General features: G+C 40.5%; 1 protein-coding gene across 2 annotated transcripts in view; it reads left to right on the top strand.

Annotated features, from left to right (window-relative positions):
* TLL1 (tolloid like 1) overlaps window positions 1-17,362 on the top strand; it is a 200,401-nt gene that overhangs the window by 102,107 nt on the left and 80,932 nt on the right. For both annotated transcript variants that reach the window (XM_029910666.1, XM_029910667.1), the window contains exons 4-5: window positions 1,288-1,440; window positions 3,522-3,639. In XM_029910666.1, coding sequence (XP_029766526.1) covers window positions 1,288-1,440; window positions 3,522-3,639 — 271 coding nt within the window. The remainder of the gene's footprint in view (window positions 1-1,287; window positions 1,441-3,521; window positions 3,640-17,362) is intronic.

The following is a 17,362-nucleotide window of genomic DNA, read 5'->3' on the forward strand; positions in this document are numbered from 1 at the left end:
TATTTTTAGGCAACGATTTCTCTCCATGCAATGTACAGGGAATGTGGGTGCCTAACTCAGGTTTCAAGTATCAGAGGGGTAGCCGTGTTAGTCTGGATCTGTAAAGAGCAACAGAGAGTCCTGTGGCACCTTTAAGACTAACAGATGTATTGGAGTATTCACCCACGAAAGCTTATGCTCCAATACTTCTGTTAGTCTTAAAGGTGCCACAGGACTCTCTGTTGCTCTTAACTCAGGTTTGTGGATTTCACAGGTGGCAGGGCACCTAAAAGTTAGGTGCTGCAATGCTGAGCGTTACAGTGCCTAAATCTTCCTTTTGAATCCCACCCTAACTTTCTACCTATTTGAGAGAGATTACCAATACTTAAAATTGGGAGTACTGTTGGCTCTGGTAATATCTCTCAAAACAATAGAAATTTTTTATATCACCAGACCTTTCAAGGTGTAGGGATCTTTTTCTCAAGACAATTTAAGGCATATATAGTGTATGTCCATAGAATCCCAAACAGTTAGTTTCTGAAGAATATATTTTCTATGTCCTCAAGTACTTGACACTCCTATTTCCATCTGAAAATGTTATGTCTATTGCTATTACAATTAGCTCCTAAGACAGCTCACTACACTGAAAGAGTTCATCTTCCAGTGTGACTGGCCATCAGTAAAAAAGTTAAATGGACCATGCACAAAGTGGTGCAAAAGACATGAAGTAAACTAACAGTGCTTCCCTACAGCAGTGCATGCGGTTGCTCTTTCCCAGGCCATGAAATAATATGGTTATCTCTGAAAGTAGCTAAAACTAAAACCAGGCATTTGCCCGGATAGAAGTGAAACAGGCCTAAGCACATTTGGTGGTATTGCCTCTGCCCAACAGACTCTTCTAAACATCATCAATGGAAAAGAAAAACCCACCTAATTTTTAAAAGGTATTTTAAAAAAAAGTCAAGGCATATTACTTAGAGGAAGCAGTTTTAGAAAAATGATATACTTTTTAATTGGAGAGTCTAGAAGTAATCATGTTAGAAATGTCTCTTTAAGGTGTTAAAGTGCCTCTTTGCCTCATTGCATGTAAATTATGATAATGAAGATTGAGTCTTTCCATTTCAAGCACTTCTAACAAATATATTATTGTTTTTACTTCGCACCGAAAAGCCGAATTGCTGTGTAAAAAGCTATGTTCTGTTATTAAAGTGCATAACGAAAACATGGAGCTTTGGCCTTGTAGAAAACAAATGTTTTCCTTTGTGAACTCTTTTGTCTCATATAGTGTTTTTTAAAATATCATTACAGGTTTTGAGCAAAACAATTCTTCTAAAGGAAGATCAACTGTAAAATTCTCAGGGAAAAATGAGAAAAACCGATTTCCCAGAGCTGCTACGTCACGAACAGAAAGAATATGGCCAGGGGGCGTCATTCCGTATTTTATAGGTGGAAATTTCACTGGTAAGACAAAGGGAGAAGAAGGATGAATGTCTTTTTTTAAAAACAGGTTCATGAAGAGCCTAATGTACAGCCAATTGAAGTCAATGGGAAGACTCTTATTGATGTCTGTTGGCTTTGGATGAGTCCCTAAGTAAATCTTTTCTGTAAATGTTTATCAGTGCATTAAAAAATTGTTCCCAAAGGCAATTTGGCAATTTATATATAAAATTAGTCTATGATGTTTCAGAGGAGGTGAGAATGTTTGTTTGTTTGTTTTCATTGTCTAATTTCCTGCTATTTATTTGTAGCAGGATACAATTAAATCTGGCTCAAAACTATTGTGGCATATTCAGTACAAGGCTACAAGTGGCTTGACTGATAGGTGAATCCTGTTCAACTGACTGCATGAACAAACTGGGCCCAATTCATCTGTTCTATAATTCTTTAATGTACTTCATAGATGCACACATAAAATATTATTGGAAATAACCATGGAACTTTAAAATATACGAGGGAAGATTGTGACTTCTTAATAGAGATAATTTTAAAATAATATAATAATTTTTAAATACAGTATTATAAAAGCCTAAATACAACCCTGTAAAGCTGCAAACAAAAAAAAAAATAAGAGGGAGGAGGAAGAAAATTAAAAAAAAAAAAAAGGAGCGGGGGAAAAAAGGATTGAAAAAGAGAGAGAGAAATATAGAGCCAGCAGTGCTGTGCAATAACATCTTGCTAATTGTGCCCCAAGGGTATACAGAAAACTGAAAGAGCTTGGGAAAAGAAATGTAGTCAAGAAAGATTTAAAAAATACTTTAAAAAATTGCCCCAAAGCTCATAGCTGAAGGTCAGACTTGTAGTTTGGATATTTACACCACATTACACTGAACATGACCTTTGTTTTAGGAATGACATTTTATTAAAGAGCGCTGAACAACTAAGTGTAATAAGTAATGTGAAATGTTACACACATTACAAGTTTCTTATACTGAAAGGTAAATTCCAAAACGCTTGTGTGTGTTTAAGAAAAAAAAAAGGGGGCGGGTTGATAGGTGGGATGAGGGAGAGACGGGGAAGCAGTGATCTTTCATCTTTAGGTCATTGACTTGAATCCAACCAAGTTTGGTAGTGGCCAACTATTATTACCATATGATGGGTCTTCAGTTTTTGTGTTAGTCTCAAAAATCTTCCCATTGGATAAGTCTCTGTATCACAAAAACTACTACCACAACCAACAGTAATTTGCAAGCTTGTTGTCAGTTTGAAAGAGCTAAGTATGTAATGGTATAGAGAATGAATTGTCTCCTCTAGCCCTTGAGGTGATTCCTTCAGGTCAGGATTTGGACACATTGGCAGAGTACAACTAACACAGCTGCTGTCCAGGTGGTTTCTGTTCTGTGGTCTGGTCCTAGAGACAAAGGGTGGGATTTTCAGAAGCTGGCCGAACTGTGTTTCTAATGAAATCAATGGTAAAACTTCAATTGATTTCAATGGGAGTGGAGATAAGCTAATGCTGAAAGCTTTTGAAAATCCCACTCATCAACTGTCCCTCTCCAGGCATATTAGTCTGGTATTTTTCATCATCACTAAATTTTCTTTCTCATACTAACTCACTCTCTCTCTTGCAAACACATGCACGCAAAGGAAAAAAAGAGAACATAGTTCAAGATTCCAAATGATCACAAGCTGTGGACAAATTGTTAAAAAACAGTCTAAATTCCAACTGTATAAAGATTAAAAAATGGGCTCATACACCCACATTTTAAGGTACAAATCTCTCAGGTGCACACTTTGTTTCCCCGTCTAGTGAAGTACACACTTGTCTGGTTTTGGACATATAACTTTGCTTCTGATTTTTAAAAAAGTGGCCCTTTGTGCATAGACTTTGAAATTGCAGATATATTTACAGAACAAATTACTTGAATACCAATTCCTTCTTCACTTACCTTTCAAAACCTGAGGTAAGCATTTTCTCACATTTTAAAATAACTGAATCTCTAGGTTTTTGCAGCAGTGTGTCATACTAAGATTAAAATGTAATGCCGAGAAGAAGGATGCAATTTTGAAAACCTTGTTTATTTCATGTTACACAATTCTTCCAGGCAGCCAGCGAGCAATGTTCAAACAGGCTATGCGGCACTGGGAAAAGTACACATGTGTTACATTCATTGAACGAAGTGATGAAGAAAGTTATATTGTATTTACATACAGACCTTGTGGGTAAGTAAGTACATGTGTTAATGGGTATTTGTACTGTATATCTTTGAGTACCAAAGAGTAAACAGCAATTCGTTAAAGTTCTTTGTCAGTTTTTTCTCAATTTAACATCTGCAGGAATAGCTATGTATTCAATGTCTGAATCCTGCACACATTCAAATTGTCTCTCTAATAACTATCAGTCCATATTTTTGACTCTTGAGAAAATCTACATGGTGCGCAGGAAGGATTTTAAGCTTTTGCCTCTTTTCTTGTATGTGACACTAGATAAAATTAGACAGACAAGGTAGATGAGGTTGTCTCTTTCATCAACAGAATTTGGTCAATAAAAGATATTACCTCAACCACCTTGTCTCTCTAATATCCTGGGACCAACACAGATACAACAGCACTAGATAAACTTGACTGATACTGAGATATAAAGAATACACTGTACAATATATGTGTATGTGTGTGTGAGCGTATAATATATATTAGCGATACATAGGGTATATAATACAATGGAAAAAAATCCAGATATATTGGTGGATATTTCTCATACTTTTAGCATATGGGCTTTATTTATTTATGCTTAGCTCTATTAATTTCACTTGTCTCTATGGTAAGTTACATAATACACTTATTTTGCCTCGCTCCTAGTCTAGCTTAATCATACAAAATATTAACTCTTCCTTTGTATTGACTGTTCTTACTTTAGTTTTGTTTGAACAGCAAACCTCATGACTTTTCTGCACAATCCTTCTTCCAGGTCACTGATGTAATACAGTGAACAAAAAACAGGTCTTATTACTGATCGTTGTGATCAATTACCTCACTCCATCCTGAAATGCTTCTCACAAATGCCGTTGATAATTATTCCAGTTATTTTCTGAACAAGAATTCTTGATTTTACAAATCAGTCAATGACCTTACTGCATATGCCATATTAACTTCACCTGGGGCTGATTACCCCTGTAAACACCTGCAAATTAACTCATCATCCTTAAAACGATCCTTTGATGTGGTGCCTACAAAAAGAAAAAAGAAGACAACAGTTAGGCTGCTGGTGTGCTGAGACACAGCCTATCAGGCTGACCAATATTGTCTTATTGTTTTCTTGTAATCTCCGTCTGTCCTTATCCATCTGTTGTCTCTTGTCTTATACTTAGGGCTTGTCTACATGGTGCCTTAGTCTGCACCATCTGGGGTGTAAATTTTAATGCACACTAGCTCGTTGTCCACTAACTGATCATGTAGATCCTGGTGGTGTGCACTGAAAGTTCCCTAGTCCATGTTAACATAGTACTGTTGGAAATGGAGCTAAGAGCTAATCTGTCATTGTATCAGCAGATAATTATAAAGAATGCAGGGAGAGTGTTACATGCCTACAATTATTTAAATGAATGAGCAAAAGTGCTGCTGCATTTTGAGCTATCTAAAAGTGCTGAAGAAGCTTTGCTAGGAGAAAATAACAATTAATGATTCTTATGTTCCTGAAGCATAAGTTACTTCAGTAAGGTTGTCACCTCGCCAGATAAATAAGAGCATAGACTCTTTGGATAAATAAGGTCTGGTATGCACAAACAACTTTGGTACTATGTCTGGCACAGGATTTTCTATGGAAAGGATCGAGTCAAAAGAGACACCAAGCCATTTGTATTCACTCTCCACTCCAGGACTGACACATCGGGAACTTATCTTGGTTCTTTCTCATGGCACTCTCCTGTGTTGATTTCTCAGCAAATTGTTATCACTATTTATTTTTTGTATTACTGAAGCACCTAGAAGCCCTAGTCATCTACCAAGATCCCGTTGTGTGAGGTGCTGTACAAACACAGAATAGAGAGCTTCTCCAGAGAGCTTATAATGTAAGGGCTTGTCTACACAGCAACTTAATGCATGACAGGCTAATACACTGCAGATTCACACCCTGGCTTGTCACACACTAAATCACTATGTAGACAAACCCCAAGAATAAGACAAACGACAACAGATAGGTACAGCTAGACAGGGGAATACAAGGAAACAATGGGACAGTATTGGACAGTGTCCTAGGCAGTGGCAGCATGCCAGTGACCCGTTGTGAAAATTTTTGTAGGCAAAGCAGAGTATTAAGAAGAATTTTTTTTGAATGAGTATTTGCAGATGATTACAGGGTGCTCCTCCGAACATGGGGAGCAGGAGGAGACAAAGCACAAAAGTGCTTGTTTGGAAATTTAACAAGTGGGTGATTGACATTGTTATCATGGGCTGTTCAGAGGTGATGGTTGACATCTTATGGTGAATGAGAGATGATAGGTACAGTGTGGATAAGCCATGAAGGGCCTTGAAAGTGAAGACAAGTAGCTAATTTTTGATGCAATAGAGGAGGGCGAGTCAACAGAAGATGGTCAAAGCAAGGGGCTAGGAAAATACTGTATTCTGAATGAGTGGGGCAAGATGGCATTTTTGAAGGCCAGAGAGAAGGATATTGCAGTAATCAAGATAAGAGCGGCTGAGAGCCTGAATGAGTTTTTGCTGTGTGGATGGATAGGAAAGGCTGTATTTTAGAGATGTTATGCATAAAGAATTGGCAAGATTTAGACATAGCCTGGATAGGAAGACCTAGAGAGAGAAGTCTAAGTCAAAGGTAATACCCAGGTGATGGCCCTAGTGACAGGCAGGATGGTGCTGTTGTCCACAGTAATCAAGAAGGGAGGTAGCAGGAGGAGCTTGGGGGAAGGGAAAATTAAGAGCTCTGATTTAGCATGTTGAGCTTGAGCTAGTGGTTAGACATCCATGAGGAGATGTCAGAGAGACAGGCTGAGATTTTGGTTTGGATGGAAGGAGACAGGTCTGGAGTAGACACATAGATCTGTATGTCAACTCCATAAAAATGGTAGTTGAATTTGGTTTTGCATATATTTTTATAGAGATTTCTTATGGCATATCTGAATGTGTTCCTTCTTATTTCACAAAGGGCAGTCTTTGGGCTGAAGTGCTGAGCTATTTCTGAGTCTGATCCTTCCTCTTTAGAAAATCTGTAGTATCTTCCCAAAATGGCATTATAGTGAATTTCACGAGGAAACAAACAGAAAAATGATAACTTATATATTGAGGTATAGTACTCTGCTATGCTAATCTTAAATTTATATACACATCAACTGATACATTGCTTCTCTAATCTCTGTTTAATCATAACCGGCCTGGTTTTCAGAAGTAGTGAGCACTGATTTCTGTGGGAACTGCAGTTCCTCAGAATCTCTGAAATTCAGCTCAGAATTTTTTGAGATGGCATATCATTATGAGCAATATGATCACTAACATAAAGGGTACAGTTACCAAGTGAGAGATTGTATCAAAGGGAAGAAAACTGCATTGTTTCATTTCCCACTTTTGATTACTCTTTGCATCTTCTGCTCCTCCATATTGGCCTTTGTTTTTTATGTTGTAATTAATGCTAATAGTGTGTGGCCATATATGAATTTGTTAATACACACAATTTTCTTTTTAGCCCTTTCCCTTTATCCCACTTATCATCCACCACTTCCCACCATTCTTTCACTTTCTTCAAAATGTACTTTGTGGATATTCATCATCCATATTCTTTTTTTGCTCACTTTTATTAAAATAAAATAAAAATCGTACTCTCATAATTATTACTTAGAAGCTCCTCAACTTCATCTCCATTTATGTTCTCTATTTTTTAATAGCTGGGTAATTCAAAGCTTCCATTACTGTTTGCCCATTCACAACCTTTTTGGTTTTGATTACCTATGGATCAGGTAACTCCTCGTCAGAAGGCTTGTAGCAATTTCCTCTACTCATATTATTCATTTTATTAGGTTCTGTTTTGAACTGTGGTTTGTCCCCATCATGTCTCATTTAATTAACACATTGTTTGAGATGGGACCAGGTATTGTTTCATCGTCTATTACAGTTGAAAAGGCAAACACTGGTGAGTTGAAATTCCATAGTTAGTGGATGGTGGTCATTTGCACCCTCTAATTGCAGTATGAACATTGGAAAATAAGGATTTATAGTATAGGGTTTATGATTATGTTACCAAAGCAATGTACATTGTTATTCTTGACCACTGGTAATAAATATGGATGTAGTTATTTGATTGTAGTATGTAACATTTTCATCTCTAAACAGGTTGCAAGAGTGTGATGTTGTGTAAACCGCTAGTTGGTAATTACAATCTGTAATATTCTTTAAAGAATTGCTGCTTATGGTTCCTGGGTGATATGTGGAAACTGCTTGGAGATTCAGTCACTATATTATGCTGTATGGGAAGCCAAAAAAGGGCTCAGCTTTTCCAAGTGGCACTTAATCTCATGCTCACAATAAATATTACTGAGAAAAAGAGCAAGTCTGTTTTGTATGTAGTGAGTCTGAAGAGGAACAATAAGTCACATTGTTTTCACACTGCAACATGCCTTTGATCTTCGTAGCAATTTTGGTTATTTACCTGCACACTTAACTACTTTCTTATGACAGACGTCATGTGATTTAGAACAATCACTGTTGATTTCCTTCAGTATGGGTGTTTGACAAAGTTGTCTGAAGTAAAGAAAACTCATATCTTTCATATCATGTTCCATATGCTCTAATCTGTACAGCTTCTAAATGGTCAAAAGCTGTATGAACAAAATGCCATGTTTACATGCTACACATTACAGACTGGATTTTTAAAAAATGGATAAAAGTTATATTCTGTCTTTAAAAATATACTTATGCTTTAATGTTTTGTTTTAGTAGCTTTATTTCTTGCATGTAGGAATGACTGGCTATTTAAACAGGCTATACAGTTCTTTCATGGAGTTCAAAAAAGTAATATTTATATTAAAATAATCATATTAAAAGGTCTCTAATGTTAGTAATGACTACCACAGTCATGCATGAAGAAAAAAAATCTGCTGCTGAAGGTAGGTCATAGTGAAGCTCTGGTCGTTTGCCCTTCATAACCCTTCAAGTCATAATCATGAGTAGAGCTGGGTAAGTAGTGTGGGAGGGGGGCGCAAGGAGTGTTACTGAAGGTTTTTGTGAACTGTGAATCACATTCTAATTCAGTCATGTTTGTACCCCTTTTTGTTTGCTGCTTGGAAGTTTGTATGAGAGTACAAAGTTTTGTTGGTATAGTCTGAATATTAACAGGAAATCAAATTTTGAACCTGTAGCAAAGATTTGTCTAATCAAGAAATGAAATTAACTTCTGGCTGAAGCAGAAGTAGTTTATAAAAGTTAAATCTTCCAGTCCAGGAAGAGAAATAACAGCATATGACTTACTGAAGGTGACTAGTCATACAGCTTAAGTAGCAAATTGATGTAGCCTTAGCAGTGAAATGAGGACAGACACATTGATGGATTTTACCTGGCAGACTGTAACACGGGAGGGGCTCTACCCACCCATCACCCATACTCTCCTATACCAGGCAGGTGTTACAGCACTCCTACTATAGGACCCATAACTCAGGGTAGTCTCTCCTCAGTCTACCTCCCAGGACTCAGCTCACTCTGAGGGGGACAGAGGGTGAAGAAGGGTGGGGACCTCCACAAAGTCTGACCATATCCTGTAAGCCAAAGGCCCATCACCAAAATCCCAGGTTTTTACCTCTAGGAACTGTTCATTTTATCCTTTAACCCCACTGGGAACAGGGAGTGCCATCTTGATCCCCACCTCTCCTCCCCCAACTACTGCCCAATCCAGGCCCTCACATTCCACAACCATTTGTCAGTGCCTCCATCTGACATATGTGCACATAATCCCTGAAAAATCCAGGCCTTTTGTAATAGATATCCCTATGCTGTATCACTGAACCCCCTGTCTCCAGGAATATCCTAGTGACCTCTCTATTCACTTTCTTCCTTGTCTTGTCCACACAGGCTGATCTGCAGCTCCCTGCCAAACCCATCTTGTGAGCGTTTCTGACCATACTAACATAACCACTGGCCACAATTGCCTAATCAAGCTAATATCCCTTTGGATTCTATCCCTTAAATTGACTCCTGTGCAGCCCTCAAAATTATTCTTCCTGAGGTGAATAGCCAGCATGTGAGGGGGTCTGCTTTGTTCAACAATGAGAGCAGAAGTGGCATGAGCTGATCCCACTGCATGCCTCTTGTGCCGAACCACTGGATGCAAACAGCTTCGGACCTGAAGCCTAGCTGAGATCTGCCTGCCATCCTGGCTGCCCTCTTCTACAGAGTGCTTCAAATCTGAATATTAAGTATGCTCTGGATATCCTCTGAAACAAAAAAGCTCACGGGGTTAGTTACTTTTTACTGTTCCCTGCCATCTTTTCCTTGGTGTGGACATACGTCCTGTAACACCTTGATTTCCTGTGCCCTATCACCTTTACTTTCCATGGACCAAAACCCCTGCAGCTGTTGATGTCACTGTCCCAATCCTGAAAGAATGAATGCCAAATATACTGAGATCAAGAACACAGTCGCGCAAGGTTTTTTCTCAGGACCGCAGGAAATTGGTATCTTGTTAGGAAGCTGCCATCGCCATGTATGGACGGCTGCAGGCTCTGGATTTTTAGTGAGGCTTTCACTGCCTTTACAGGGCACAAATGTTCGTCTGAACATTCCTTCAACACCACACATTCCCTTCTGGTCTTTTTGAGGACCTTAACTGCCGTGACACTGTTCCTGTCGATTGTCGTACATTTGCTAAGTTCAGTGCTCGCTGGAACCTTCCCACAGTTGCCAAAAGCACTAGTTCCCTCACTCTAAAAGTGCCAAAGAGGGCAAAAATGAATGCTATCCTAAAATAAAATGGCCTCCCTCTCGTAGCTGCAGACCCATCCTAAAGCCTTTAATAAGACTGGGTTTTCACTGTTATAGGTAATGTTGTCCCTCTAGTGCCAACCCCTCCTGTATCACCCTTCTAAGAGCTTCTGTAGTAAAAAATGCCTGCCTGGGTCTGGGAAACCCACCAGCCTACTTGAGCAGGACAGGCCTGCTATCTCACCAGATATAGTGGAGAGAGCCAACCTGCAATGGGTCAGAGACACCCCATATTGCACCATCTGGTGTGTAGGTATGGGCCACCCATGATGAAGTCCTTCTTGAGCCCTAAATGCCATGAATTCTGTAAGTCTGGCTCATAGGCCCTGCGGGTATGTCTACATTGCAGTTATACACCCACAGCTTGCCCATGACAGCTGACGAGGGCTCACGAGGCTTGGGCTAAGGAGCTGTTTAATGGCGGTGTAGACATTCAGGCTCAGGTGTAAAATGAAGGCCCTCACCAGCTTCATTACCTGAGCAGTCTTAGCCAACTGTATATTTACAATATGGACCACTGATTGTTTTTTGCACCAGAAACACACTTTCTATTTTAAAAGCTTTCTCCCCAAATAGTGACTGCCAGCAGTATAGGAAAAACTTGAGCAAGGTAATGTCTCTTGTAATGTGCACACCACCTTCCTTGACAGTAAACCTATGCCTCCCAAGATGTCAGATTGTATCTGCAGTTCAGTCTTGAGCAACCAGTCCAAATGTCATATTGAAATCCCATTAAACTCCTCCAGAAATCTTTCTCACACTTTAAAATCTCCTTTCATTTCCCTTGTCATTCTGACAGTGGTGGGGGTTGTACAATCCAGAAGACCTTGATACCAGATGCGTGCAGAATGCCTGACTAGGCGCCACCACCCACGCAAACTTTAGGTGCCCCCTGACTACTTGTTCCCGCAATGCAATTTTCTTTGCCCCTTTGAGAGTCCACGTCAGTGCCCTGACCAATTCTATCTTCTCTACAGGTAACCTTAGAAACACCCTGAACTGTGTCCAGTTCTAAGCCCAGGTATGTTTAAAGGTTGAGCAGGGCCTTCTATTTTCTCCATGGCGAGGGGGACCTTTGGGCACTCGGCAAGTTCTAGAATGCCTCGAGCAAGTACTCATAGTTGCCTTTCCCTAATCTATCCTACCTGCAAATAAGTTCAAGCTAGTGCACCCTATAACACATGCTATACTTCCGCACAGTTGCCCACTCCAACATGGAGCTGAATCTTTTGAAAGTGGCACGTGACACAGAGCACCCAATGGGCATGGCTTTATTAAAATAATGGCCTTCAAACTGAAATCCACACAAGGTATTGTCCCTGCTGTCACTTAAATGGCGAACTTCACAGTCATTATATGCTCAAAGCCTTTAACAGACTTCAAATTCTCTGCTCAGGATGGCATCTCACTCCCTCATATATTGGATTTGAAAAATAGCTGAAAATCCATTTCATAAATAAGCTGTTTCTTTTTTCTTGGGGTAGCCCATAACTAATTCCATAACACCTGTACCTTAATTGGAGAAGAAACCTTTTCCATGGTTACTGCCTCCCCTGTAGCACCTCCCAAAACACTGGATCTTTGTGGACACCCTTTCCTACCACTCTCTTGGAACTGCCTTTTACCCCTATAACAGGAGGGGGTGCTTTGCTGACCCCCATCCTGCCTCCTACAGTGGTGTCTGCACTAGTATTGAGAGCAAAAATATTTCCCATTGTTAAATGCAAAGCATACATTCACTTTTAAATCTGCAGTTTGAAGCCGAGGTTTTGGCACTGGCAACCCTCTGTGAATGTCAGCTGGATGGGGTGATAAGGATTCAGACACTCTAGACAAAGAGTCCTGTGTCACCTTATAGACTAACAGATGTATTGGAGCATCTGACGAAGTGGGTATTCACCCACGAGAGCTTATGCTCCAATACATCTGTTAGTCTATAAGGTGCCACAGGACTCTGTTGCTTTTTACAGATCCAGACTAACATGGCTACCCCTCTGATATTTGACACTCTAGACAAAATTCCTGGTCTATTTTACCCCAGGGTAATTCAGGTTCCTCTGCTGTCCACTGTTTAAATTCCCCACCATACGTTGCGTATGCTCTCTCTATTAAGTCCTCAGACTTGAACAAGGAAATACATCTCTCGGGGTTCCTCACACAAATTATACCTACATGAATGTGAAAGTCCGTGGTCCAGTTCTCAAGAGTTTGAGGTGCCTTAGATCTGTGGGATTTGTCCTAGTCTTTTCTGTCCTTTTTCCCATTCCTCGGTCTGCTCTTCCATAAACTGCAAGGTAAATAAATCCACAAACTCCCCCTTCCAAATCTTTACCTTAACCTCTTTAGAGAGATGAGTCCCAAGGGGCCGATTGGATCCCTGATAAGATCCAGGGCCTTTACCTGCCCTCTCTTCCACCTGTGTCTCGTTAAGAATGCTGCTGACCAATTGTGGGGGGTCCCTCCCTGACTGCTCTGTATCCCTTTGTGGAATATCAGTCCCGCTCCAAACCTGTGACATCGTTACACCCTCATCTGAGAGGGGCCCATCCTTCCCAGGAAAGCTGCCCAGCCTATGGGCCACAATGCCAATGGTTTCAATAGGTTTACCCCTCCCATCACATGAGAAGGGGTGTCAGAGGGAAGAGTGATGTAGGCAGATACCCTTGCACCTGAGTGCCAAGGGCTGCAATCCCTTCTTTCGCTATGTGCCGGCTGCTGGTAAGCCCTACTGCTGTATCCCTGCTGGTGGGTTATGAGGGCAAAGTGCAGGCCCCAGGATGTTCACCTACTCCTCGTCCACCTTCCTGAGGCTTGGACCCTTATTTTCCCATGGACCCATGGACCTCCTGTATAAAGGATTCAGGATCCCATCCGAGAGGAATGCACTCCTCTGACCCACCACCACCAAAGTCCTGCCCACCTGTTCTCCTCATTCCCTGACTCATTATCTGCGTCAGTTATCTTCACTCCTGTGAAGACTGAGCATATCCTTCCCTGTGGGATGGCAATCCAAGGCCAACAATTCAGGCAACTTTGCTGAAGAACGAACCCTCACCTTCCTCCACAGCCTCCAGTAAGGCCAGGCTGGGTTGCTCCAATGCATGTCCAAGGACCACCCCTACTACCTACACCCCAACCCCACCACCTCACTCGGAGGGGTGGGGGTGGAGAAAGGGACCAAGCATTCTGCCTGACTCCTTCAGAGTGGCTCCTGGATTGGGCACCTGCAGACCTGCTGGCCATACCTTTGGCTGAAGCGCCATGAGCCCTTCCCCTTCCACCACCCATAGTAGGAAGGGAGGGGACATAAGCAGACACAAGGAGCATTGTGCTCCTGCAGCAGCCACAGCACACCCATGGTCTTCCCTCCCATGAGCAGGTTGTGGGGGAGCAGTTGCCACAGACCTGGCCCTGGCAGGGCTGCCCAAGGACACAGGGCCCTTTGCAGCTGCCTTAGTGACATCGTATGACCTACTGTTTCCCCCGTACCCCCTCAAGCAGGGGTGTGTGTGCGTTGCCACAGTTGCAGGCTCAACCTAGGCTGCACCACCTTGGAACCCAGCTGCCCATCAGCTTCCCCATGCAGTTCTGAGCCTCCCTGCCCTTGAGCAGGGAAGCCAGCATGGAATCCCTCCCTAAGGGGGCTCCTGCTCCAATAGTGGTCAGAACCTCCATGCTGGGCGGAAGGGATAATTCTTACCTATCTTCCTCTGCATACTATTGGCAGCAGCTGCTCCTGCTGGAATGGTAAGTAACCCTTTCTCTGCTGGAACAGAGCTGAAGTGCAGGCACCTGCTCCAAGTTAAATCTTCTGAGCTTGGGAATGCTGGCCAAATAACACTCTTTCCCCCTCCACCCCGCCTAACTGCCCAATGGGTGCCAGAAACTCCAAGGATGGTGAGGAGGAATTACCTGGTGTCCCTCAGTGAGTGACTCCCTCCCTCCCTGCTGGGGCTGTCCTTCTCTGCCAGGAGCATCAAGTTCCCCCACCAGTTGAGGAGTGTGGGTGGCATTTCTGAATATTGAGTAATCGAATGAATGCCCACTCTACACAGTTTGCAAACATTCAGCAAGCTGAAATTATTTCTAGTAAACTATCACAGAATAGTTTTGAATATCAAACAAATCAGTAAAAATCATGATCTATTTGTGGACAATTTGTGGAAAGGACCAAAAGGGATAAATTCATCAAATCAGAACAAATATTTGGCCTTCTCTATTCATGTGCCATTTTAAAGCCTAGTCTGGGAATAAATGAGTTTGGAACAAACAAATGGAACAAAAAATTGCATATAAATATAGACCAAAATGAATGTAAGGAAAATAATGTGATTTTGACTACAAGACTTTTACCAAGAATTATATTTGAAGGTGGAAGAAAACTAACAATAATTTTCCTTACAATTTTATGTCTGATGAAAATGTCCAAGGCAGACCACTGTTGCTAACTTTATTTCTATACAAGTGCCAATCCAATTTCCACTTTACCTAGAGGCATTTTGGACTGTGAATAGAAGGGGTGTGCTTTGACCAGTAAAGTGATTAACAATATTGCTTCATATTGAGTTCTCTTTTGTGAATTACAGATTGTTTTCCTCTCTATATAACCAGAGCAAAGGGTGTAATCCTAGTGGGTTTGTGGAGTTCTGCATCATTTTCATCCACAGCACCATGCAGTTAATGTCATGGTGAACTGCTATTATCATTCAATAGGGTGCTTTAAAGTATCATGTTCTGTAGTGTGCAGCTGTTTAACTCGCCAAAAAACTGAGACTAAGATCCCACAGGTTTCCCCTTCCCACTCATCAATTTTAAGACACATTTTATGGCAGCTCTGTGAGGCTCAAAAGGCCCTTATTTTTCAAAGAATAGCGGTAGTAATCACTGCACTTTCTCTCTGCCAGTTGTTTCTCTTTGCTCACCATTATTGATCAGCTAGACTGATTACTGGAATTAGAGATTCATAAATAGTTACCATCTTCAACTGCTGTCTGGTGCAATAAAGATTAAAGAGATCAGGAGCTTTAAAGTCTGCCTGTTGGCTGAGTTTGAGAAGGATGACAAGTGCTCATACTGCAGAGAGACGCCTGGGCCTTGTGCCAAGCACACCTAAATATGTGGTCACAACAAAGGTATTGCAAATCAGTGCCTTTTGATGTATCACTTTTTTAATATTCTTGACCCTTTGACTCCATTTTGTTGTTTGAGTGATCAGAATGTTGTAACTTAATTGGATGAATCTGATGTGTGCATGGCAGGGCACTCGATGCAGTAAATCCTAATGACACCCCTACCCTCCTGTATTCTAGACTACTACTGTTATTTTAAGACTCAGTGTTTACTGTTGACTGCTGTTCTCCTTTGAAGTAGAAAAAGATAATCAAAGAGCTTGCCTGCAATATGTGTGAAGTGTTTGAACTCCATTTAGTAATCAAAGTTAAGAAATTGCCATAATCAGCTGATTTTTTAAAAAATAGGCTGATACTCTTTTTAACATAATTTGGTTGCTGAACTTGAGACACCTGAAGGGGCCTGATTTTCAGAAAGGCCTGTCCATTTACCTTCTAAAACCAGGACACCTTTAAAGTATCTCAAATTGAGCACCCAAAATTACTATTTACTTTTGAAAAACTTGGCCACATTGTCTCGCTTTAGTGGGAATAGCAGTAAAATTTCACAAAATCAAGGAATATACTATAAAAAGCTACCTCGTTTTGTGATATAAAACCCAAAGGTCCCTAGGACAATATTTTACACTACTGTTATTCAAAGGCAAATAATTAGTATTTGTTTTACATATCAAACATTTTATGTGATTTTTATGTGCTGTGACTGATGTTTTGGGTTTTTTTCAAATCACATTGCCTAGCTTTCGAAACTAATAGAGCAGAATCTTGAAAGGTTCTATGTTGCTGTTGGAGACAGAATGAAGAAGAAGAAGAAAACAAAACAGTGAAGAGTATTGACTGTGGTTGAATTTTATCGGACTATGCTATTGCCTCATGATTTGAAAAAGTAATTGACGGTGGGATATAAGACTCAAAATAGGCTGGTATAATACTGACTGAAGGCGTATTGCCTTCTTTGTAAATACAAGGGAATTGGCTCAAACTAAAATAGCCAATCCATATGTTTTATTATATTTAAAAAATGTTTTCCCCCTAAATATGCAGTCTCAGTTACCCATTGTTGAGGCTCGTCTGCAATTGAGTTAACAGAGTCATGTAACCCTCCAGTAACAGAGCTCTGGCAGTAATATGGTACCATCTTGGATAAACTGTTAATTATTTTTAGTTTATTTTTTCCTTAGATTGCATTTTGAAATATGGTGTATAGATCACTTGAGGGTTACAGAGAGGAGGTGCTTACATTATGCTGGTACCTCTTCTCTCTTCTTGCTTCCTTGCTAGGTGTAATTCATTTTGTGCCTTAGCTTTTCTGATTTGTCTCTACATCTTTATGCTATTCCTCTGAACTGCTCCTTAGCAATTCATCCATGTTTTCCCTTTTTTTAGGATTCTTTTTTTTTTATTATTTTAAGGTCATTAAAGAGCTTGTGATGGAGTCATATTCTTATTATTTTTGCTATATTGTACACAGTAGATAAAATGATAGAGACAGATGTGTGTCAGAAATCTCAGCCAACCATTTGATCCCAAATATCTCTCCATCCCTATAGGTTTTGCTTTAATCTCTATTCTTTCATTTTCCTGTCATAGTGAGCAGACTACATTTTTCAAGCCCTTCCAAAAGAGCAGACATCTCAGAAGAATGCTGAGTATGGAAAAGGGCATACCAGCCCCATTAGATTACATTGGAATCATGAAAGCACAGAAAAACAGGAATGAAAAATGAGAGCAATTGTGAAGCTGGCTTTTTTTTTACCACTCCCTCAGAAAAATATGACTCTTCAGGTTGAAGACTCTTATCCAAGAAAAAGGGAGAGGGAGAATAAGTGGACCATTTATTT

This window comes from Terrapene carolina, unplaced genomic scaffold (assembly GCF_002925995.2).
Source record: "Terrapene carolina triunguis isolate 2854851 unplaced genomic scaffold, T_m_triunguis-2.0 Scaffold66, whole genome shotgun sequence".
NCBI classification, from domain to species: Eukaryota; Metazoa; Chordata; order Testudines; family Emydidae; genus Terrapene; species Terrapene triunguis.